The 24,451-nt window shown below is 44.4% G+C and overlaps 1 protein-coding gene across 2 annotated transcripts in view; it reads right to left on the minus strand.

Annotated features, from left to right (window-relative positions):
- Window positions 1-24,451, minus strand: part of LOC139367656 (receptor-type tyrosine-protein phosphatase U-like) — a 343,935-nt gene that overhangs the window by 49,057 nt on the left and 270,427 nt on the right. For both annotated transcript variants that reach the window (XM_071105929.1, XM_071105938.1), the window contains exons 16-17: window positions 12,660-12,847; window positions 10,436-10,562 (exon numbers count right to left, since the gene is read on the minus strand). In XM_071105929.1, coding sequence (XP_070962030.1) covers window positions 10,436-10,562; window positions 12,660-12,847 — 315 coding nt within the window. The remainder of the gene's footprint in view (window positions 1-10,435; window positions 10,563-12,659; window positions 12,848-24,451) is intronic.

The raw sequence follows: 24,451 nt of genomic DNA on the forward strand, positions 1-24,451 counted from the left end.
GCTGGGGTAGGCCATCAATGTAAATAAGAATTTGTTCTTCACTGACTTGCCTAGTTAAATGTACAAACGGTATAAATACAGCCAAACAATACAGCCCACTCAACATGTGGTATAGTCGCATTGTACAGATCCAACTCAGGGTGATGACATCTTCCAAGGGGAAAGGTTACGGTCAATAATAACCATGCACACATGAATAGCAATCATACTATACTGCAGATAAGTACAATTCATATTTAATGTAATTGTGTATATAGTGTCCACACTATAACACATCTCCCACCTTAATTTCAAAGGACAAGTACATTAGAGTGTCTAAGTTGAGAAACAAGTCCTCAACTGGCAGCTTCATTAAATAGTACCCGCAAAACACCAGTCTCAACATCAACAGTGAGAGGCGACTCTGAGATGCTGCCTTTCTAGGCAGAGCTCCTCTGTCCAGTGTCTATGTTCTTTTGCCCATCTGTTTTCTTTTTATTGGCCAGTCTGAGATATGTCTTTTTCTTTGTAACTCTGCCTAGAAAGCCAGCATCCCAGAGTCGCCTCTTCGCTGTTGACGTTGAGACTGGTGTTATACGGGTACTATTTAATGAAGCTGCCAGATGAGGACTAGTGAGGCGTCTGTTTCTCAAACTAGACAATCTAATGTACATGTCCTCTTGCTCAGTTGTACACTGGGGCCTCTCATGGTTAGAGACAGTTTGCAATGTTCTGTGAAGGGAGTAGTACACAGCGTTGTACGAGATCGTATTTTTAAAAAATGTTTATATTTCACCTTTATTTAACCAGGTAGGCTGGTTGAGAACAAGTTGCCATTTACAACTGCGACCTGGCCATGATAAAGCAAAGCAGTGCGACACAAACAACAACACAGAGTTACACATGGAAAAAACTATATACAGTGTATGCAAATTAGGTGAGGGAGGTAAGGCAATAAATAGGCCATAGTGGTGAAATAAATACAATTTAGCAATTAAACACTGAAGTGATAGATGTGCAGAAGATGAATGTGCAAGTAGAGATACTGGGGAGCAAAGGAGAAAAAAACAGCAACAAAAAAACAGTATGGGTTATTTACAGAAGAGCTATGTACAGGTACAGTGATCTGTGAGCTGCTCTGACAGCTGGTGCTTAAAGTTAGTGAGGGAGATATGGGTCTCCAGCTTCAGTGATTTTTGCAATTCGTTCCAGTCATTGGCAGCAGAGAACTGGAAGGATAGGCAGCCAAGGAAAGAATTGGCTTTGGGGGTGACCAGTGAAATATACCTGCTGGAGCGCGTGCTATGGGTGGGTGCTGCTGTGGTGACCAGTGAGCTGAGATAAGGCGGGGCTTTACCTAGCAAAGACTTAGATGACCTGGAGCCAGTGGGTTTGGTGACGAATATGAAGCGAGGTCCAGCCACCGATAGTATACAGATCGCAGTGGTGGGTAGTATATGGGGCTTTGGTGACAAAACGGATGGCACTGTGATAGACTGCATCAGTTTTACGAGGGTATGTTTGGCAGCAAGAGTGAAGGATGCTTTGTTGCGAAATAGGAAGCCCATTCTAGATTTAATTTTGGATTGGAGATGCTTAATGTGAGTCTGGAAGGAGAGTTTACAGTCTAACCAGACCCCTAGGTATTTGTAGTTGTCCACATATTCTAAGTCAAAACCGTCCATAGTAGTGATGCTGGACGGGCGGGCAGGTGAGGGCAGCGATCGGTTGAAAAGCATGCATTTAGTTTTTGGAGGCCACGGAAGGAGAGTTGTATGGCATTGAAGCTCGTCTGGAGGTTAGTTAACACAGTGTCCAAAGTAGGGCCAGAAGTATACAGAATGGTGTCGTCTGCGTAGAGGTGGATCAGAGAATCACCAGCAGCAGTAGCGACATCATTGATATACACAGAGAAAAGAGTCGGCCCGAGAATTTAACCCTGTGGCACCCCCATAGACACTGCCAGAGGCCCTCCGATTTGACACACCAAACTCTGTCTGAGAAGTAGTTGGTGAACCAGGCAAGGCAGTCATTTGAGAAACCAAGGCTGTTGAGTATGCCGATAAGAATGCAGTGATTGACAGAGTCGAAAGCCTTGGCCAGGTCGATGAATACGGCTGCACAGTATTGTCTCTTATCGATGGCGGTTATGATATTGTTTAGGACCTTGAGCGTGGCTGAGGTGCCCCCATGACCAGCTCAGAAACCAGATTGCATAGCGGAGAAGGTACGGTGGGATTCAAAATGGTCGGTGATCTGTTTGTTACCTTAGCTTTCGAAGACCTTAGAAAGGCAGGGTAGGATAGATTTTGGTCTGTAGCAGTTTGGGTCTAGAGTGTCTCACACTTTGAAGAGGGGGATGACCGCGGCAGCTTCCTAATCTTTGGGGATCTCAGACAATATGAAAGAGAGGTTGAACAGGCTAATAATAAGGGTTACAACAATTTCGGCTGAACATTTTAGAAAGAGAGGCTCCAAATTTCTGTTTGAAAAAGCCAGCCTTAGCTTTACTAACTGCCTGTGTATATTAGTTTCTAACTTCCCTGAAAAGTTATATATCGCGGGGGCCATTTGACGCTAATGCCATACGTCACAGGACGTTTTTGTGCTGGTCAATGGCATTCAGGTCTGGAGTGAACCACGGGCTGTATCTGTTCCTGGTTCTAAATGTTTTGAATGGGGCATGCTTATTTCAGATTGTGAGGAAAACACTTTTAAAGAATAACCAGGCTTCTTCTACTGGCGGAATGAGGTCAATATCCTTCCAGGATACCCGAGCCAGGTTGATTAGAAAGGCCTGCTCGCTGAAGTGCTTTTTTGGAGCATTTGACAGTGATTAGGGGTGGTCGTTTGACCGCAGACCCATTGCGAATGCAAGCACAGAGGCAGTGATTGCTGAGATCCTGGTTGAAGACAGCAGAGGTATATTTGGAGGTCAGGTTGGTTAGGATGATATCTACAAGGGTGCCTGTGTTTATGGATTTGGTGTTGTACCTGGTAGGTTCATTGATAATTTGTGTGAGATTGAGGGCATCAAGCTTAGATTGTAGGATGACCACCCCGGTCATCCTACAATCTAAGCTTGATTGTCCCAGTTTAGGTCACCTAACAGCACGAGCTCTGAAGATAGATGGGGGGCAATCAATTCGCATATGTTGTCCAGGGCACAGGTGGGGGCAGAAGGTGGTCTATAGCAAGCGGCAACGGTGAGAGACTTGTTTCTGGAAAGGTGGCTTTTGAAAAGTAGAAGCTCAAATTGTTTGGGCACAGACCTGATGCTCCAGATACCCTAAAGAAGGCCAGTTGTATTGCTTCTTTCATCAGAACAACAGTTTTCAGCTGTACTAACATAATTGCAAGAGGGTTTTCTAATGATCAATTTGCATTTTAAAATGATAAACTTGGATTAGCTAACACAGGAGTGATGGTTGCTGATAATGGGCCAATGTACGCCTATGTAGATATTCCATAAAAAACAGCCGTTTCCAGCTACAACAGTCATATACAACATTAACAATGTCTACACTGTAGTTCTGATCAATTTGATGTTATTTTAATGGACAATTTTTTTTAGCTTTTCTTTCAAAAACAAGGGCATTTTTAAGTGACCCCAAACTTTTTAAAGGTAGTGTATATGATGGTCCTTCTTTCTTTTCAACTAGATCTGCTGTTCTAAACAAACACTAACACAACAAGTCTCTCAGTCTCAATGACTTAGTCTTTCAGGAGGTTTTAACTTGTATAATTCCACCCGCAACTGTTCCGTCTGAAAATATGGTATTCCTTTGTCATAGCGCAGGCGGATGTGGTCCTGGTGTCCACGCATGACTCAACCATCAGTCAGTTTGACTACAAGGAGACTGGACCACTGACTCAGAATGATACCTGGCAACCAGCGCTCGCTTTCTTGGATTTTAACTGTCTTTCCCTCGCGTTGTGGTCATGTCTTGCTTTAAGTTTCTCCTGCTTCCATTCCACTTGTGCTTTGATGTCCGGACACAGTAGATCCAGGTGAGCAATTGGCTTTCTGCCCATCAACATCTCAGCTGGAGCATGTCCTGTGGTTGTTTGGGGCGTGATGCAGTACTGGAACAAGAACCGTGAGAGCTTAGTTGTGATGGTTCCCCCAGTCATCCTTTTGAGCCCCTCTTTCAGTGTCTGCACAGCCCGCTCCGCTAAGCCTTTTGAGGCCGGGTGAAACGGAGCGTTGCGGACATGGCGAATCCCGTTTCTCCGCATGAATTTTTGGAACAAGTCACAGGTAAAGTTTGTGTCTGACTCTTGTTGAACACAACAGAGTAAAGCATGAATTGCAAACACCTGCCAAAGCTTTTCGATGGTTGTGGCCGCTGTGATGTTGCGCATGATGTGAGCCTACAGCCACTTGGAGCGCGCGTCCACCATGACAAGGAACATGTGGCCCATGAAAGGGCCTGCAAAGTCTATGCGTAGCCTGGACCTTGGGTGGTCAGGCCACTCCTACAGATTTTTGGGTTGCGGGTTGCGCCATCTTCTGGTTGATCTGGAACTCAGAACATGATTTCACTTTGTTTTCTACGTCCTGATCCATGTTAGACCACCAGATGTAAGAGCTGGCTAAACCTTTCATCCAGTAGAACCCTGTGTGAGCCTCATGGACCTCATCCATGACTTGCAAATGGCCAGGGGGTGGAACAACCACTCTGGGCCCAGCTCAGTTTTGTGTTTGCATAAGGTCTCAGTCCACCATCCTCTATGACAGGAGGGCAACCCTGAATAAGGAATCTTTTCACTTGGGCCAGGATAGTGCCAAGATAGGATCCCGGTCTGTCCGCTGTTTGATCTGTTTGGCATTCACAGGTGAGTTTGACAATCTCAACATCAGGAAAATTGTCTCTGGAGGCACCACAGTTGTGCCGGGCATGTCTGGTAATGGGAGACGGCTGACCGCGTCTGCATTTGAAATATCCTTCCCCGCTCTGTACATGATAGTGTACTCGTAAGCTGACAGCGCTGTACCCTTGCTGAAGCCATTGGAGGAATGCATCTTGATGCGCTAAAATGACTAATCAGGGGTTTTTGGTCAGTGCATATGGTGAAATGATGACCATAGAGGTACTATGGCCAGACCTTCCTTGTCTAACTATGAATAACCCTTCTCAGTTCTCGTCAGTGTGCCTGATGAAAATCCAATGGGTTCTCTGACCTGTCCTCCATCTAATGGTGGAGTACTGCCCCAATGCCATATGGCAAGGTGTTACATGACAAGATGATCTCTGTCTTGGTCAAAATGAACCAGCAGTTGTGCAGCTTCTAGTAGTGATTTCACTTCCATGAAAGCTTTCTCTTGTGCTGGTCCCCAATTCCATTTACAGTCTTTGTGGAGCAGCTGATAAAGTGGAGCCAACACTGTTGACAGGGAGGAACATACCACAGTAGTTCACCATGCCCAGGAACAACCTGAGCTCAGACACGTTCTTGGGTTTTGGAGCATCCTTGATTGCCCTGACTATGTCCTCCACAGGATACAGACACTCTGATCATATGACCTAGGTATGTCACTTGGAATGTGGACTTGCTACGCTTCAGGCGTAGGCCTGTCTCTGAGAATCTCTTTAACATCTGGTCCAGATGGTGGAGGTGCCCCTGTAACCAGGATGTCGTCCAGGTACACTGCTACATGACAGATCCCCTGCAGTAGACTGTCCATTGTCCTCTGGACAATGGCTGGACTGGACGCCACTCTGAAAACCAAGCGGTTGTACCTGAACAAGCCTTTGAGCGTGTTGACTGTGACATGCTCTTTTAAGACCTCATCCAGGAGGAGTTGTTGGTAGGCTCGACTCATGTCAAGCTTTGAGAACGTCTTCTCTCTTGCAAGCATTGCGAACTGGTCCTCCACCCGCGGCAGCGGGAAAGCATCCAGCCTAGAGGCCCTGTTGATGGTGGTTTGTAGTCCCCACATATATGCAACGTGCCGTCATTTTTCAGAATGGGAATGATTGGAGCTGCCCAGCGGGAGAACTGAATGGGAGTAATGATGTTTGTTTCCTGCAGCCGCTCCAACTCATCCTCAACTTTCTTTTTCATGGCGTAAGGCTTGGAAAAGTTAGGCTTGGCCTGAGGATCTACGAACAGCTTAACTGCAGTGCCCTGCAGTGTGCCCAGTTCATCTTTGAAAATCTCAGGGTACTTTTGAATGACATCCTCAGTCTCTCGTGTGTGTTTTATCTCACCCCAGTTCAGTTGTATTTTGGTGAGCCAGTCACACCCTAGTAAACTAGGCCCATTCCCTTTCACCACCAGGTGCTGTGGTCTCGCTTCCTGGCTGTTGTATGCAATGTCCACCTCCAGAGCCCCAAGCAATGGCATCGTCACACTGGTGTACGTACACAGTCTGATCCCTGCCGGTGTGAGGGCTAAAGCTTGTTTTGAGTCCCATATTTGTTTGTAGGTCTCCTCACTGATAACAGAGGCAGAGGCCCCCATGTCAACCTCCATTCTTATCTGCTTTCCATCTTCCTCCACTGTAGCATAGATAGGCTCTGCGCGTGGCTCACTCACATTAAATATGTTGTAGGAACAATGCTTGTCCTCCTCCTCTGTGCTCTCTAGGTGGTGAGCTACTGACTGCAGCTTCTTAGCTGTGAACTTGCCCTACCCAGTCTGCCCACCCTCTGGCTTGCTCCTAGGACCTCTGCATTTTTTTACTAAATGTCCCTTTTTGTTGCAATTGTGACAGACAGTGTCCTTGAACTTACAGTTGTTTGCATAATGTGTTCACCCACATCTGAAACATTCCACTGCTTTTCCCCTTTTTCCTGACTCCTCTTTTGTCACCTGATGCACTGCACAACTTCCACTTTCGGCCTTTTGAATATTTATAGCATTTACAAGCCACCACCATCCCCATCCCTTGAGACAGTTCCAATGATCTCTTGAAAGTCAGTGTGGCTTCCACCAGCAAACAGTGCTGTATGCTGTCATCATTAATGCCACAGACTAATCTGTCACGGAGCATGTCCTCTAACATAGCCCCAAACTCACAATGTTCAGAGAGTTCACATAATTCAGCAACAAAGTTAGCAACAGACTGACCGAAAAATGGCAGTTTTCGGAAAATTTCTCCCGGTCTCCGTTGTGTAGCCAAATTCCTCATTAGCTTTTAGCCCCACACACACTCAAGCCTCATCTGTAATTCTATTTGCCAAGAAAAAGTGTCCCAACCTTTCCACATATTCTGTTCAGACCTCGTTCTCTTCCATAAACTTAGTGATAGTCCCAAACATTGCCATTATAATGCCAACTTGTCCTTGGCCCTCATTAGCTATTTTCACTTGCTACTGATTGTCACCATCGATGTTTCCCTCCAGTGGCAGCTGCTCTCTGTCGCTCATTGAGCTAGCTAGCTAGCTGTTTCCACTGTTTCTTAGCTAGCTAGCACATCACCCTGTACATGCTGATAAAGTTTTATCCCCGTCGCCAAAAAGACGTAGTAGTCCCACACGCATTTCAATATTACTTTCACCCTAAGAAATAAAATGTGTACAGCCATGTACAAACACAGCCAAACAATACAGCCCACTCAACATGTGATAGAGTCGCATTGTACAGATCCGACGGGGTAACGACATCATCCAAGGGGAAAGGTCACGGTCAATGCCAATAATAACCATGCACACATGAATAGCAATCATACTATACTACTGGTAAGTACAATACATATTCAATGTAATTATTTATATAGGGTTCACACTATAACATACAGTCAAAGTCAGAAGTTTACATAACCTTAGGTTGGAGTCATTAAAACTAGTTTTTCAACCACTCCACAGATTTCTTGTTATCAAACTATAATTTTGGCAAGTCGGTTAGGACATCTGTTTATGCATGCCCATACCCTAACCCCACCACCTCCATGAGGCACACGCTGTCTGCCATCTTCCCGGTAGAGTTGAAACCAGGATTCATCTGGGAAGAGCTCACTTCTTCAGCGTGCCAGTGGCCATCAAAGGTGAGCATTTGCCCACTGAAGTCGGTTACAACGCCAAACTGCAGTCAGTTCAATACCCTGGTGAGGACGAAGAACACGCAGATGAGCTTCCCTGAGAAGATTTCTGACCATTTGTGCTGAAAGTTGTTGGTGGTGCAAACCCAGTTTCATCCGGGTGGCTGGTCTCAGACAATCACGCAAGTGAAGAAGCAGGATGTGGAGGACCTGGGCTGGCGTGGTTACACATGCTCTGCGGTTGAGAGGCCGGTTGGACCTACTGCCAAATTCTCTAAAATGACATTGGAGGCGGCTAACAGTAGAGAAATTAACATTCAATTCTCTGGCAACAGTTTTGGTGGATATTCCTGCAGTCAGCATGCCAATTGCATGCTCCCTCAAAACTTGAGACATCTGTGGCATTGTGTTGTGTGACAAAACTGCATATTTAGAGTTGCCTTTTATTGTTCCCAGCACATGGTGCACCTGTGTAATGATCATGCTGTTTAATCAGATTCTTGATATGTTACATCTCACTAATAGGGATGTAAACAAATTTGTGCACAACATTTGAGAGAAATAAGCTTTTTGTGCGTGTGGAAAAAGGTTTTGCCATATTTTATTCAGCTCATTTCAACATGCGACCAAAACTAAGGAAATCAGTGAATTGAAATAAATAAATTAGGCCCTAATCTATGGATTTTTGTCACACCCCTCCAAGTGTCACCCATCTTCCCCATTATCTCCAGTGTATTTATACCTGTGTTCTCTGTTTGTCTGTTGCAGTTCACTTTGTTTCATCTAGCCTACCATAGTTCTTCTCCTTTCTCTAGTTCTCCTGGTTTTGACTATTCTGCCTGCCCTGACCCTGAGCCTGCCTGCCTGCCGTTCTGTACCTTGTCACACAACCTTTGAATACTGTCCTCTGCCGGCCCTGAGCCTGCCTGCCGTTCTATACCTTTTCAACTCTGCTCTGGATTGCTGACCTCTGCCTGCCCTTAACCTGTTGTTTGCCTTCCCCCCATGTTTTGTAATAAACCTTTGTTACTTTGAAACTGTCTGCATCTGGGTCTTCTCCTGAGCCTTGACAGTACAAAACTGTCCATGATGGACCCAGCAGACTCGGACCAGCTCCCCAATGCTGTCTCCTCCCAAAGAGCCACCATTGGAAGGCACGAGGAGTTGCTTCATGGTCTTACGGAAGGGTTCCAGACATTGGCCGAACACCATGACAGTGAGTTGAACACATTGCTGGAGCAATTCCGCAGGTTGAATGTCAGGCAGCCTACCACGGCAGTAACCTCCCAGCATCTCAGTCACCCGGCTGTTAGCAGCGTGGCCTCCCCGGCGACCCTGGTTCCCGAGAACCCCGCTTGCCTCCCCCGGAATGCTTCGCTGGAGACTCGGGAACCTGTCGGGCGTTTCTCGCGCAGTGTTCAAGCTGCAAGCTGCAGCCCTCCTCCTTCCCCTCGAACAGCTCAACAACTCATCACACTGATGTCCAGTAGGGTTCTAGCCTGGGCTATGGCTGTGTGGGAACAAAAGTCAACCGTATGCTTCAGTCTGGAGGAGTTGGTGGCGGAGGGGGAAGATGCTTTTTTATTCTCTATTGTCCAGGAGAGGAGCCTGCCCGGAATTTACTCCAGCTTCGACAAGACTATACGGTGGATTTCGGCACATTGGCAGCTGAGAGTGCCTGGAACCCGGAATCGCTATTAGACACGTTCCAGCACGGATTATGGGAGGAAGTGAAGGACGAGCTAGCAGCCCAGTAACTACCGACCGATCTCGACTCACTCATTGCCTGCTCCAAAACCGCCATATAAAAGCCAGACCACGGTTTGCAACTGCACATGGGGACAAAGATCATACTTTTTGGAGAAAAAGTGTCCTCTGGTCTGACGAAACAAAAATAGAACTGTTTGGCCATAATGACCATCATTATGTTTAGAGAAAAGGGGGAGGCTTGCAAGCCAATGAACACCATCCCAGCCGTAAAGCACGGGGGTGGCAGCATCATCTTGTTGGGGTGCTTTGCTGCAGGAGGGACTGGTGTACTTCACCAAATAGATGGCATCATTAGGGAGGAAAATTATATGGATATATTGAAGCAACATCTCAAGACCAGAACCAGACTTGTGGAGGTCTACAATTTTTTGTCTGAAATATATCCATTTCTTTTGATTTTCCCATGATGTCAAGCAAAGGCACTGAGTTTAAAAGTCATGCACAAAGTAGATGTCCTGACCGACTTGCCAAAATTATAGTTTGTTAACAAGAAATTTGTGGAGTGGTTGAAAAATGATTTTTAATGACTCCAACCTAAGTGTTTGTAAACTTCCAACTTCAACTGTATCTTTACCTCAGGTTCTTCCACTGAGGTAAAAATATATATTTTACATGTAAGACCTGGCCAAAAGATCCTACATATCAATTTTTTCATGTAAAAGAATATAACACATATTTGTGATTGACAATATTGCTTACGGTGGTGATCAGTGCATTCGTCCCAAGCGGGCTGGCATGTCCATGATGACTTATATCCCATCAACGTGTCATTCCTCCCTTTAGTTTTGTCCTTCTTTTTGGTGCAGTCCCAGCCATCAAAGAAGCTCTGTGGAGGGGTAGGGAAGTATATGTTAATGATACTATCACCAATACCACCCTTCCCCTATCGAGTCAAACATATTTACAATGAGTCTCTTCTAAACCATTATATCTGCAGTTGTCTGTTGTGTTTGAGCGACGTAAGGGGGAAATAGAAAATTAATGGGTATAATTGGAGCAATATCTTTCAAGTAGTGAGCCAATGCATACATCATGACGGTGTAGTGCTATTCAAAGACCATTCGAACTGAAAGGGAGTTCAAAAGCATCATAGATGACAAGTAGCTACCCGTTCACATTAACTGATCATGCAGAACATGTGGAAGAGCCTTAGCTTCATGTTCACACAGAGACAGAGCACTCTAGTGAATTCCATACATCCTGCCTAGTCATGGCCCCATGCACAACTCTGTTCCAACACGCTCCTGTCCTCTCATCAACATGCCCCACTATCGCCATCCTATGACAGTCCTGATTCCAGGGCAACCCCAGCAGCAGGATCCAGCTGTCTTATGCTCTCATCAACCAAACTACTCCTGTCTCCTAGTGTGGGGCCACGTTTCCCCCCACACACACCCCTGTGGTTGTTCAGCCCCCAGGGGGGGACTGTGGGTGAATCCAAGCCTGCATGCTGAGCAGGGGAATTACAACCCCGCTGCTCCCCACAGAGAGAGTAACCACCCAAACTCTGCCTATGATTACACCAACCCCCCCACTTTTCCCCAATACAGACTTGGAGAGTTAGGCCCATTGATCGGGGTGGAGGGTGCAGGGAGGGAGGGAGGGTTATTTGGTTCTGAGGATCACACAAAAAATTAAGAGTAAAACTCAAATGAAAGAAAAGACGAGACACAGTGAAGAACAGTCTGAGCCGTTACATGAATAATTTTGCTGCAGTGTTTACAAATTATCGCTGTGTTTTTTCTCCCCCAGTGCAATATTACTGTGTCAACCAGCCCACCGGTTTTGACTACTTTCCTTTTTCCTAATCATGGAGAAGTATCCCACCGGGGAGAAATGTTTCATGGCTGTGTGCCCTCCAAAATGTGGCCCGACGCATCCAGACAGCCATGGAAATCAGCCTTTACAGAGGTACTGGAATAATAAGTGGGTTAAGTTCTGCTTGTCTCCCAAAACAAAACGTTTCCCTCTCTACCTATGGTAAAGTACAGACTTTGTTCCACAGTCTGCATGTCGAGAGATATCCAATTATTTGACCTGTATTTAACTAGGCAAGTCAGTTAAGAACAAATTCTTATTTACAATGATGGCCTACCCAGGCCAAACCCTCCCCTAACCCAGACGATGCTGGGCCAATTGTGCAACGCCCTATGGCACTCCTGATCACGGCTGGTTGTGATACAACCCGAGATCAAACCAGGGTCTGCGCCACTCGGGAGACCTCGGAAGATAATGGAACTGAGGGAGACATGCACTCCCTGATGCATAAAGAAGTTTGGAACAGAGTCCTCCAAGGCTTCTCTCCTTAATTGTAGGCGATGATTTAACAAAATGACTCCCTCGTTGTGCCGTGCATCACTTAATAACACTTTCAACCTGGTGGTATCCTATACAAGCCTAAAAACCTCTGTTGAGAATTCTCCTCCAACCAGAGTACAGAGGTTCTTCTTTTTTCAGTGTGGTACTGGAGGTCAGCCAGGGGTTGGAAGCCACGATGCTGAGACAATTGTCGGGTGGGGCTGGGGAACAAATGGACTGGTCTGGAGAACCCCTGGGGATTGGGGCTTCATCAGCGACATCCACTCTGACAGAGGGGCTATTTGAGCTCCAGACAATGAGGATTTTTTAATAGTCTCACAGTGAACTTGGTCAAAGAAGTGTCTTTTAACCCTGATCATGCATTTTTACAATCTGTAACAACTGGGACGTGAGTGATAACTTCACACAATCTGACTACTAAATGCATAATCTCCTGTCTACAATTTTTTACTTTTAAATGATGACTTATTCTACATTTTAAACACCTAAATAGTGTACGGTGACAAGACTACAAACTTATATTTTCGCACACCATTATTTTCCAGCAACACACCATTATACCAACCAAACACACATCAGCCACAACTATGCCTATACTTCCTACCTCGTACTCCTGTTTGAAGCCGTACCCCTCTGCAGTTTTCATCTGGTTGATGTGCTGGAGAAGGTCAGCCACGCGCACAGCAGGGTGGAGCTGACCGGTGTGGTAGGGTGAGCCCTTACGCCCACACTGGCGTCGTGGCGAACCCCCCAGAAGACTACTGGACTCGTTCACTGAGCTACACTGCTCACCTGTGAGAGAAGGACAAAGGAAGGGGGCACCATTAGGTGTAGCCGGTGCTATACTACACCGCTGTAACTCTGCGTTGTGTGTGGTTGATAGAGACCATAAACGTGGACTTTGGAGATCAGGTAGTTTTAATCAAGCAGAACTGACTCTCTGCATCTTGCATCTGCATCCAAAAGGAAATAAAACATTTGTAGAGCACATCTGTTCTGAGAATCGTCGCCTCTTTCTACAACAGATGCACAATAGGAGGGACTCTCTCAGTGCATCAAAATGATTTTTGGAATACAAAAATTAATACACTCTCTCCTTATTATACATAACATATTTTACATTGATAAAACCACATACCTGCATCCAAAAGGAAATAAAACATTTGTAGAGCACATCTGTTCTGAGAATCGTCGCCTCTTTCTACAACAGATGCACAATAGGAGGGACTGGGATCATTCGAGGAGCTAGCCATCGTTCACACATACAATAACCTTAGCTAGCTATTAACCACATGTTGAATTCAGAATGTTGATATCATCCTAAAAAGTACAATTACAAGTGCATCTTAACAATACCATCCACTTATGAGTAACCTCTAAATATACATCATTATTCATGAACAAAACATTGTGTGTATGACTTTGTACTTAAAATAATCAAACTTTTCTGAAGACAGAAAAAGCGTGCCTACCTCTCTCAGTGCATCAAAATGATTTGAGCACGAGCACGCCGGGCAAAACATAAGTACACACTCCCCTTCTCCCAGGATGCAGGCATGCATAACAAATCAACACAACATATTGATATATGAACCTGGTGAAATTCACATAGTACTTTAACAACTGTTACATTCACCCCTCCTGAATTTCACCAACCTTGTAAAACAACAAAATAACCTACCAAGCTCAAGGCTTAATTCTGAATTCAGCGCAAAGCTACCCATAGGGTTCAGGGCAAGTGAAAGTTGGTCAGGCCTTCAACTGCCCCTAGATGCATAGTGCCTCTTACACTATATCTACATTCTTAGCCTTTAAAAAAAATCCTGTACTAAATCATCTCTGTACCATGTTAAACTTACACCTTCTGGTGGGTTGACTCTATTAGTCTCTTTACTGGTTTAACTACCCTCCCCGCCCTTGTGCGACCTGCCACTGGGCTAGGGGCCATAGTAACTAACGGTGGCTCTGGCCTTAGATCATTGATCAGAGGTGAGTTTGAAGGAATCAGCTCCAGAATCTCAGAGGTGCTTCCCCGGTCATTTTCCTCAAGAAAACAAGGTTCTTCTGGCTCTGACTTTCCATCCGATGTCCAGAGTTCGGAGTAATCGCTTGAATCCTCCGCCAGCCAGGATGCACTTTCCTCCCCAGAGTCCTCCATGTCTTCCCTGTCCAGTCCATCGCCGGAGTGGGTGGCCTCTCCTGCATCTATATTGATTGAAGGCCCTGCAGCATCACTGTCATTGAAGTGTACTGAATCATCAATTTCAAATGGCAGGAAATTCACCTGCAGCAGTAGATTCCTGTGAACCACTTTCTCTCTGCCATAACGATCTTGGATTATGTACGTGTGAGTTTGTGGATTGACTGAAGTCACTGTGAAAATCTCGGGGTTCCACTTGTCAGCCAACTTGCGGCGGCCCCTTTCACCCTTGTTGGCGATGAGGACACGATCCCCCATGGACAAACCGATGCCTTTAACCCGCTTGTCATACTCCCGACCTTGTCGTCTCTGTTGCTTGTCAGTGTGCCTTTGGGCAACACTCATAGCTTCCTTCAGCCCAGTGATCAGAGTCTCGACATACTTGTTGCAATCCACAACATTGGAGTCATCCAAAACATTGCGGAACATAACATCCACTGGTAGCCGAGGGACTCTACCAAACATGAGAAAGAATGGAGCATAGCCCGTAGTCTCGTGAACAGTGGCATTGTAGGCAAATGTTAATGACTGGATTTGTTCAGGCCAATGTTCTTTGGTTTTCAAGGGCAGACTCCTGAGCATGCTACCTAAAGTCCTGTTGAAGCGTTCAGTTTCTCCATTCCCCATTGGGTGATATGCTGTGGTTCTTGACTTTTGGACACCGGAGAGCTTAAGCAGTTCTGCTATTAGCTCACTCTCAAAATTTGCGCCTTGATCAGTATGGATCCTTGATGCAAAGCCGTAGACACAGAAGACATGATCCCACAGTTTACGAGCTACTTGCTTGGCTGTCTGGTTTCTGCATGGCCATGCATGGGCAAGTTTAGTGAAGTGGTCAGTCACCACCAGAACATCAACTGAGTTCTTCTTACTGTCTTCCGCTGTCCAAAAATCCAAACACACCAACTCCATGGGAGAGCAAGTTTTGATGCTCTCTAACGGGGCTCTAGCCGCTGGCTCTGGTGTCTTTGCTAGAACGCATCTCTGGCAGCAGCGCACATACTCCTTGATGTCTCTCTCCATTGCAGGCCAGAAAAATCTCTGCCTGGCCAGAGCTAGAGTTCTAGCTTGGCCTTGATGTCCTGCAAGGTCGTGAATGCCAGTCATCGCTTTGAGTCTCAACACCTCTGGCAAGACATACTGGAACCTTCTCCGGTTTGTGTGACTCTCCTTAATGACACAATACAGAACTCCCTCTCTTAGGATCAAGTGATCCCACTGTTTCATCAGCAACAACACTTTAGAAGAAACACTGTATCGATCTCGTCTGGTGGGCCGTTTCTTATTGAAGACGAAAGGGATGACCTTGGAAGTCACAGAGTCTTGCAGCTGGAGATCTCGAAGTTCCTCATGCGAGAGTTCAGGCAAAGTGTCAATACCAGGAGAAAGCAGCCGTTGGGTGTTGGAACCAAGCTGGATTGCTTGCATCTCCATTGAACATTCCCAGTCAATATGGAGCTGACATATGGCCTTCACTTCAGCAGTGGTCAAAGAGGTTATCTCCTGGGGATAAGAAGCCCAACGGAAGGCATCTTGGACATCATCATTCAGTGTCCCAACAGCCTCAGACAGAAGTGCTTAGGTAGGACTCCCTCATCAGTCTCTGCGCGACAGTCACTGCAAAGGGATCGCGGCTCAGTGCATCTGCTACTGTATTCTTGCTGCCTGGGATACGCTTCAAATCAAAGTTGTACGGTGCCAGCTTGGCAACCCATCTTTGCTCGCAAGCGTCCAGCTTGGGTTTTGTCATGATGTACGTTAACGGGTTACTATCTGTCCAGACAGTGAACTCGTGCCCCTTAAGCCAGTGACTGAATTTCTCACACACACTCCATTTCAGTGCTAGAAATTCAAGTCTGTGTGCCGGGTACCTTCTCTGCGACTTACTCAGTGTCTTGCTCGCAAATGCTATGGGCCTTGCCTTATCTTCACCTTCAGATACTTGGCAAAGCACAGCCCCAAGACCATCCAAGGAAGCGTCAGTGAAGAGAATGAACGGCCTCTCGAAATCAGGGTGAGCTAGCATGACACAATTCAAAAGAGCATCCTTCAGCTTCTGGAATGCAACGACACACTCCTCAGTCCAATCCGATAGCGTCAGCTTCCGGAAAATCCCACTGTTGCCCTTCTTCCCATCTCTTCCTCTTCTCTTTTGACCCCCAGTGAGTGCAAACAAAGGTCTGGCTATAGCAGAACAGTCAGGAATGAAGTGCTGGTAATATAATACCATACCCAAGAAGGATTTCAGCCTCCGAGCAGAGGGAGTGCATCCATCTGCCTCCATCAGCTGAGCTTGGCTCATCTTGGCAATGGCCTCCACCTTCTCAGGATCCACTGACACACCGTCCTCTTTAATGATATGTCCGAGGAATTTCACTGTTCTTCGTAGAAAGTGGCATTTTTTGGGTGCTAGCTTGAGATTGTTGGCTCTTAGACGGCTAAACACAACTTCAAGTCGCTGTAGAGCCTGTTCCTCGGTGGGTGCAAAGACCAACAAGTCATCTAAGTAACAAAGGAGATTTGAGAAGTTTAGGTCCCCAAATATACTCAACATCATTCTCATGAAAGAGGCCGGGCTGTTACACAGACCTTGTGGCATGCGATTGTACTCATAAAGTCCCATCGGTGTGGTAAAGGCTGTGTACTTCTTGTCCTCTTCGTGAACTGGAATGTTGTAAAATCCTGAGGTCAAGTCCATGGTGCTGAAAAATGCACTGCCACCAAGGGCTGCGAGGCAATCTGCTTGATGAGGAAGGGGATGAGCGTCCTTCACCGTTCGTGCATTCATCCACCTGAAGTCAGTGCATAACCTCAGACTCCCGTCTTTCTTCCATACCATGACTAAAGGGGAGGCATACTCACTAACTGACTTGCGTATAAGACCTACTTCTTCCATATCTGTCAATACCTTCCTCAGCTTCAGGTAATGAGCAGGCGGAACTCTTCTGTATGGTAGCCGGAAGGGTCTGTCATCAACCAGGTGGATACGGTGAACATAACCCCTGGCTTCTCCGCAATCCAGATTATGTCTTGAGAAGATGTCTTCATATTTTGTGATGGTATTCACAAGCTTTTCCTTCCACTGGTCAGCTACCTGGCATCCATCAATGTCAATGTCTACTAATCCTAGATCAGACAGTCTTTGTTTCAGATTGTGGCAGCCATTGTCATCCTGCTTCTGTTCCATTGGGGTTTTCCTCACCTCATGAAGGCCCTGAAATATTGTTGCATCCTCAACAGCCAAGCATGTAGACACATCTGCCAACTTCATGTTACGTCTTAGGGTGAGATGTTTGTCAGAACAGTTTACTACCTTTAAAGGGACCCAGCCATCTCCCCACATGGGTGTAATAACTCTACCCACGAGTATGTTTCTGGGCATGACCTTTGACCTGGTAGGTTCGACTATTACAGTGCTGCCTGGAGACAATGCCACATTTTTAGGAAGTTTACCCCAAACTAAGTGTTCAGTCTTGGGCGAAAGAGTCACAGCTTGAGTGAGCTTCACTGTCCCAATCTTGCCATCGACTTGCTGTCCCTTCCATCTTGTGACACTTGTCATCATCTGCAGAAACTGCTCACCCTCTGGTGAGTGGGTCTGGCCATCCATGTTGTTGACGAGCTTCCAGTATTCATCCGTGCCTTTCATCTCATGCAATAGATGCTTAATGACATTCGATCCCAGGATGAGATCATCACACTGTCCAGGAACAACTAGAGTGGGCACTTTAACATCAATCCCATAGATTTGCATCTCCAAATCATATAAACACTTTGTTGAGGTCTTCTTCCCCCCACACCCCACTAACACTAACTCTGTGGGAGGCTGATAATGCTGAGGAAGGGCACCTGCTTCCAAAAGTCTCTGCTCCGCATGTTCACTTAATGTACAGGCCATAGACCCAGTGTCAAGCATGCCCTTAAGCTGCACTTTCCCATGTACAGACACAGAGGTGTAAAACAAATCTGAAAAAGCCTCAACTTCTTGTGAACCTTACATAACAATTTTCTCTCCTTCTTTCGCATCAGAGCACAAAATCTCATACGTTTTCTCAAGATCATCAAATTCTTTCTTGGGGGTAGACAGTTGAACACCCACATTTCCCCCCTTCACCTGTGGGTGTGTCAGTTTAACGGTTGCTGCTGTGGTGGTGAGTTTCTCTGCTGTTGTGGTGGGAGTCTCTCACCACCGGGATTGGCATAGCGTTCCCCCGGTTTAGGACAATTTGACTTCCAATGATCTGGGGAAAAGCACAGGAGGCACAGGTTCTCATGTCTACAGTGCATCACAGTGGAGTGATCTGTTGAGCCACAAACCCTGCATTCCCTACGCCTGAAGGGCTGGGTGGGGAAAGATGGTGCCTTGGCCTGTGTCTGTGAAACCATAACGGGTGGTATGCTCTTCTCTAAGGTACGTTCAAGCAGGTGAATGAGTCTCTCGATACTTGCACTCTGCCCATCTTGTTTGGCGCTTGATGTGAGAGAAGTGTCACTGCACGTACCAGCATTGACCCCGCCTTCACATGGAGTTATCTGGGGATGTACTGTTACTTGCTTTGAGGATACAGCGGTAGATTGACACATGGTGGCCTTCCTGCGGCGTTCATGTTCATAGATTCTCTCCTGTACTTCACTCGCAGTCCATTTCTCAGCAGACTTGTATTGGAATACTGCTGCCAGTTTGGGGTCAGGGCAGTATGTTACAAACATCCTAACGACATCAGAGTTGGAGCTGTCAATCTTCTTACCTTGTCTCTTAAGGCCCTCGTCAGCGACATCTACAGCCTTGTTCAATCGAACCCAGTACTCCATAACAGCCTCTCCGGGTACAGGTTTAGTATTGTAAAAATCAGCCAAGGGCATGCACGAATAGGCCAATTCACTGAAATTCTGTTTCAGAATGTCAAATACAATCTCTGGCTTCTCTGTAGGATCAACTGTTGTCTCATTGCGTAAATTTATCTTTACCATGTCTCTTGCTTTGCCAGATAATCGACTAATCAACTCATCTGATTGTTCCCCAACAAGACATCCCTTCCTCCTCAAGTATATTCTCATCAACTCCTCCCATTCATGAATGGAGCATTTGTCTGTACCATCTCCTCTATATGTAGGAGGTTCCTTTATGTCTGATTGCATGATGAACTTAATTTGACTGAGATCTACATATCCTACTGACTCTGAATGATGATCACTTATCTTTTCTGTACTTACTGGTGGCTCATAAGTACTCTTAAGTATAAGCCACTCTGTAGTTCTTCCCTAATGGAGCTCCCTATTTCCCGGGCTAGCTGAGTGACCAGCTCAGCTAGACCATCTACAGGGGCATTTGGATTAACACTAGATGAAGGGCTTTCATCCAATTTTTTTGTGGAGCAAAACATGGGGGAACCTCCTGCACCTACACACTTTACAGGGGTTTGATCAGAGTATGAGAAAAACCTCCCCCTCCCAGCAGTGAATTTGGGTTCATCACCATTATAAGATGCCATGCCACTAAAGTTACGTTAAAATGTCTGTTGATGAACACACTTCTATGTTGGTTAACGATAAACAGCGCTCTCAATACATCGTTGTCAGAAAAAAAAAGACTGTAGTTCCGATTTTTGCCACAAGGCGGCAAGAGTACCTCAATGATATAATTAGTCTCTAGAGCAGCAGCGCCGCGGTGATTGAGCTGACGTCGATCAACGATGAATCCGGGTCTAGAAGGCACCAATGTAGCCGGTGCTATACTACACCGCTGTAACTCTGCGTTGTGTGTGGTTGATAGAGACCATAAACGTGGACTTTGGAGATCAGGTAGTTTTAATCAAGCAGAACTGACTCTCTGCATCTTGCATCTGCATCCAAAAGGAAATAAAACATTTGTAGAGCACATCTGTTCTGAGAATCGTCGCCTCTTTCTACAACAAATGCACAATAGGAGGGACTCTCTCAGTGCATCAAAATGATTTTTGGAATACAAAAATTAATACACTCTCTCCTTATTATACATAACATATTTTACATTGATAAAACCACATACCTGCATCCAAAAGGAAATAAAACATTTGTAGAGCACATCTGTTCTGAGAATCGTCGCCTCTTTCTACAACAGATGCACAATAGGAGGGACTGGGATCATTCGAGGAGCTAGCCATCGTTCACACATACAATAGCCTGCTAATACCTTAGCTAGCTATTAACCACATGTTGAATTCAGAATGTTGATATCATCCTAAAAAGTACAATTACAAGTGCATCTTAACAATACCATCCACTTATGAGTAACCTCTAAATATACATCATTATTCATGAACAAAACATTGTGTGTATGACTTTGTACTTAAAATAATCAAACTTTTCTGAAGACAGAAAAAGCGTGCCTACCTCTCTCAGTGCATCAAAATGATTTGAGCACGAGCACGCCGGGCAAAACGTAAGTACACACTCCCCTTCTCCCAGGATGCAGGCATGCATAACAAATCAACACAACATATTGATATATGAACCTGGTGAAATTCACATAGTACTTTAACAACTGTTACATAGGCATAGAGTTACACACAAAAGGTGGTATCTGAAATTGAGTAATTTGCAACTTCATTTTTCATATGAAACTCTGTTGATGTCAATGCCAGTCAATATTCCATAGGCTCAGTGGTGACCCATCATTCAGGGCAGGTGGGGCAGAGCCCCACATTTTTAGGTACATTTTTTGGGGGATACATTTTTTCCTGGTTTGCTTGTTATTTTGGCATTAATACACGTCACATATCAGATTGCAAACAATGTAAAGCAAATGTCATTGAGTTAATAAAGTCGCAAAAAACAAGGCAGCTCCAAAATGCAGGTGTTTCAGCCTAGCTCAGTGCTTGGTGGTGGTGGGGCAAGCCAGCAGAAAATGATTGGCTCAGCCTGATTGGCTCAGTTTTCTGTCATGATTGGCTAAGTTTTCTATCACTCATGGGGCAGTACGTCACCCCCAAGTCTAAGGTTAGAGCTCGAACATTTTAGCCCCTTTGGTTACAAGTGCCCATCCAAGAAGGCATAAGGTCATTGGCCACAGATAGAATGACATTACATTATATCTACAGTACCTTTGATTGGACTGATACTTTCAACATTTTTCATACTTTCAAAATCTTAGCTAGCAAGCTAGCAGTCGTCACCATGAATCAAGTTGACAATCTACTGGCAAATCCTTTTCAATCCTTGTCATATAAAGATAAATCAGAAATAAAATGTATTGGTGCTCATCGGCCATTGGACATTACACAACAAGTCTGAAATCGCAAGTTCAACAATGAGTGATTTGGAAGGAAGCAGTGGCTAACTGCAAGCATCTCAAAGCAATCACCATTTCACCTGTTATTCAGTTGAGAGGGTGTGTGGTCCAAGTCTGGGTTTAAGGATTTAAAACATCTGTCTGAAAGGGTTTCAAAACATGAGAATTGTGCATCACATATACAGTAGACAACGCTGTAAAACTCTGATCACTGGGGAAAACAAACGTTGTGGCTCAACTACACACTGCATAGAGACGAACTTCACAACCAACTAAAGGAGGACAATAGGTACATGCTTGGCAGAATTGTAGCATGTAGTCTACTGTTCGGACTTGGTAGTGCACATGTGGCCTATAGCCTGTTTTATAGAAATGTAATGATTGAATATTTCATTGTCCGCTTATGTGCCCACGTTATTTATTATACGGTTCTGACTTGATGTACAAGGAGAATACTGTAAGAAAGGCCCATGTTTATGTCGCTCTGTAAATTAAAAAAAAATGCTGAACAAATAGACAGCATATAGGCTACATCCGTTTCAGCTCGCTCATGTCTTAATCAAAATTACGGCTTGCCTCTTAACCGCTTATCATCATATATGCCATTGCCATAATTTGTACATCTCCACTGTTATATTGCTTATATAGGTCTATCTCATTAGTATCTTATTAATAATTGTAGGCAATGCTAGAATTATGCATTTATTTGTTTTTCTTACTTTGTGTGTTATAATTAGCTAGGGTGCTTTTCTCCATGAGGGTGATACGTTACAGACCCAACACCATTTTATTATAGTATCCCCTCCTCCTTAACCATGTTTGTTTGGTTAGTAATATTTGATTGAGATGACGCCATCTAATCTATCTCTTTGATTAACTATTAAGTGTATCAGGGCCTGGTTGTATAGAACATCTAAAGTGTTTCCCTTAAGAGTTTACCTTAAGGGATAATTTTCCCTTACCTAAGGGAATTGTTTAAGGGTGTTGCATAGAGCACCTCAAATATTTCCTTAGTTTGAAGGCATGTACGGCTGAAAGAATTTCAGGTTACCATTGGGACGGCCTGATTCACTGACTAAACTCAAAGAGATCGCTTTAACTTTGTAAGATAGCAAAATAGAACCTCTACAATCAAGACAGGATAACCAAATTACCTCAGAAAGTAATAAACCACATTTCTTGGAGTTACGTTTTTCTCAAGCTAGTTTACGGAATAGCTGGGTGATTCTGCAACTACGATCACTTCTATGTCCTCAGGGTAAATTTGGTGGATTTGATTAAAAAATATATATGTTTTTATTCTTTATATGTTAAGTTCACACTACAATCACCCCAGATTTCTTTAACACCTCTCTATCAAGTATTTTAGCTACTTTTCAGATGCATTTTATACCTCAATTTCACTGTTTTGTCCTTGTCCCTTTTGAGCTTCTAGTATGTTTTTCTATGAGAAAACATTAATAATTGCACATTATATAATGTTATCTCCTACTGTTAAAAAAGTAAATCAAATCAAATCTATATCAATATTTATGGGGATATTTTTTGTTGTTGAGCTCTGCTAACCAGTCTCTCACCTGCCCCACAAAATATACCTATCCTTTGGTAGTGGTGTCATTTCCACCACTGAGGGAAAATTCCTCATTAATAAAGTTTTGTCAAGAGAATGTTAACTTAGTTACCATGGAAACGTATTACAGACACTGAAGCACATGGCTGCAGCGGACAGTTGTTCCAGATATGATGTCCAGAAATTGAAGCTAAATCTAGGTAAATATTACTTGTGTAGAGAACATATTTATTGTCAGTAATTTCCAAACAGGTGATCATTTCTTTACTTTGTGGTAGAATCATTTTATGTATTTAGTGTAAATAATATGCCAGCTGCAATACTAGCCAAAACATGCTAACCTGTAATTTTTCTCCAAAAACTGTAGAAGTGTTTCCATGACAGTCATTTCCAACACAAACTTAACTGTGGTGAAAATGACCGAACGTAGCAGAAATGACAAAAATATATTATGTTATTACTTTGTACTTTTTAACATTTATTTTAGGCTTATTTAATCATGCTTTAAATTAATTTTAATCTCGAAAATGCTCCAAGATGTGCACAAGTTGAAAACTTAAGTAGTATTTTTCTTTGCTTTTAAAAGATGCCACATACAGTGGGGCAAAAAAGTATTTAGTCAGCCACCAATTGTGCAAGTTCTCCCACTTAAAAAGATAATTTGCAAATAAATTCATAAAAAATCCTACAATGTGATTTTCTGGATTTTTTCTCTCTAATTCTGTCTGTCATAGTTGAAGTGTACCTATGATGAAAATGACAGGCCTCTCTCATCTTTTTAAGTGGGAGAACTTGCAAAATGGGTGGCTGACTAAATACTTTTTTGCCCCACTGTAAAACAGCACAGAGGTCACAGACATAGAAACCAAATAAAAAATACATCTGCATATAGACAGGGAGAGATACTGGAAGAAAAAAGAGAAGAGAGAAGTGAAATCTATCTCTGATCTTACAAAGCGAAAACAAAGAAGCAAGAGAAGGCAATGGAAATGCAACCAACGGAATAGAAGACAGACTTTAAAGAGAACAGTTGCACTGGAGACCTACCTATCAGGCAACACCACCTCAGTCACCAGATGACTTGCAGCCAGAACATGAGGCTAACATACCTGCCCCTAACTTACCTGCCCCTGATGCATGCCCTGATACCCCTTCCTCATCATCTGCAACAGGAATGAGAAGTCGAATACTTGCTGGAAGGAAAAGGTTTGGAAGAGGTCACTCAAAAACATACAAATGACAAATGTCAAACTCGATAAAACTTTACGGAAAGCTGAGAAATACAAAATAATATATGATCAACTGATGAAGAAAATGTAGAATCAAGATTCCCCAAAGACAAAGACAAAACAGCAA

Source organism: Oncorhynchus clarkii, chromosome 2 (assembly GCF_045791955.1).
Source record: "Oncorhynchus clarkii lewisi isolate Uvic-CL-2024 chromosome 2, UVic_Ocla_1.0, whole genome shotgun sequence".
NCBI classification, from domain to species: Eukaryota; Metazoa; Chordata; class Actinopteri; order Salmoniformes; family Salmonidae; genus Oncorhynchus; species Oncorhynchus clarkii.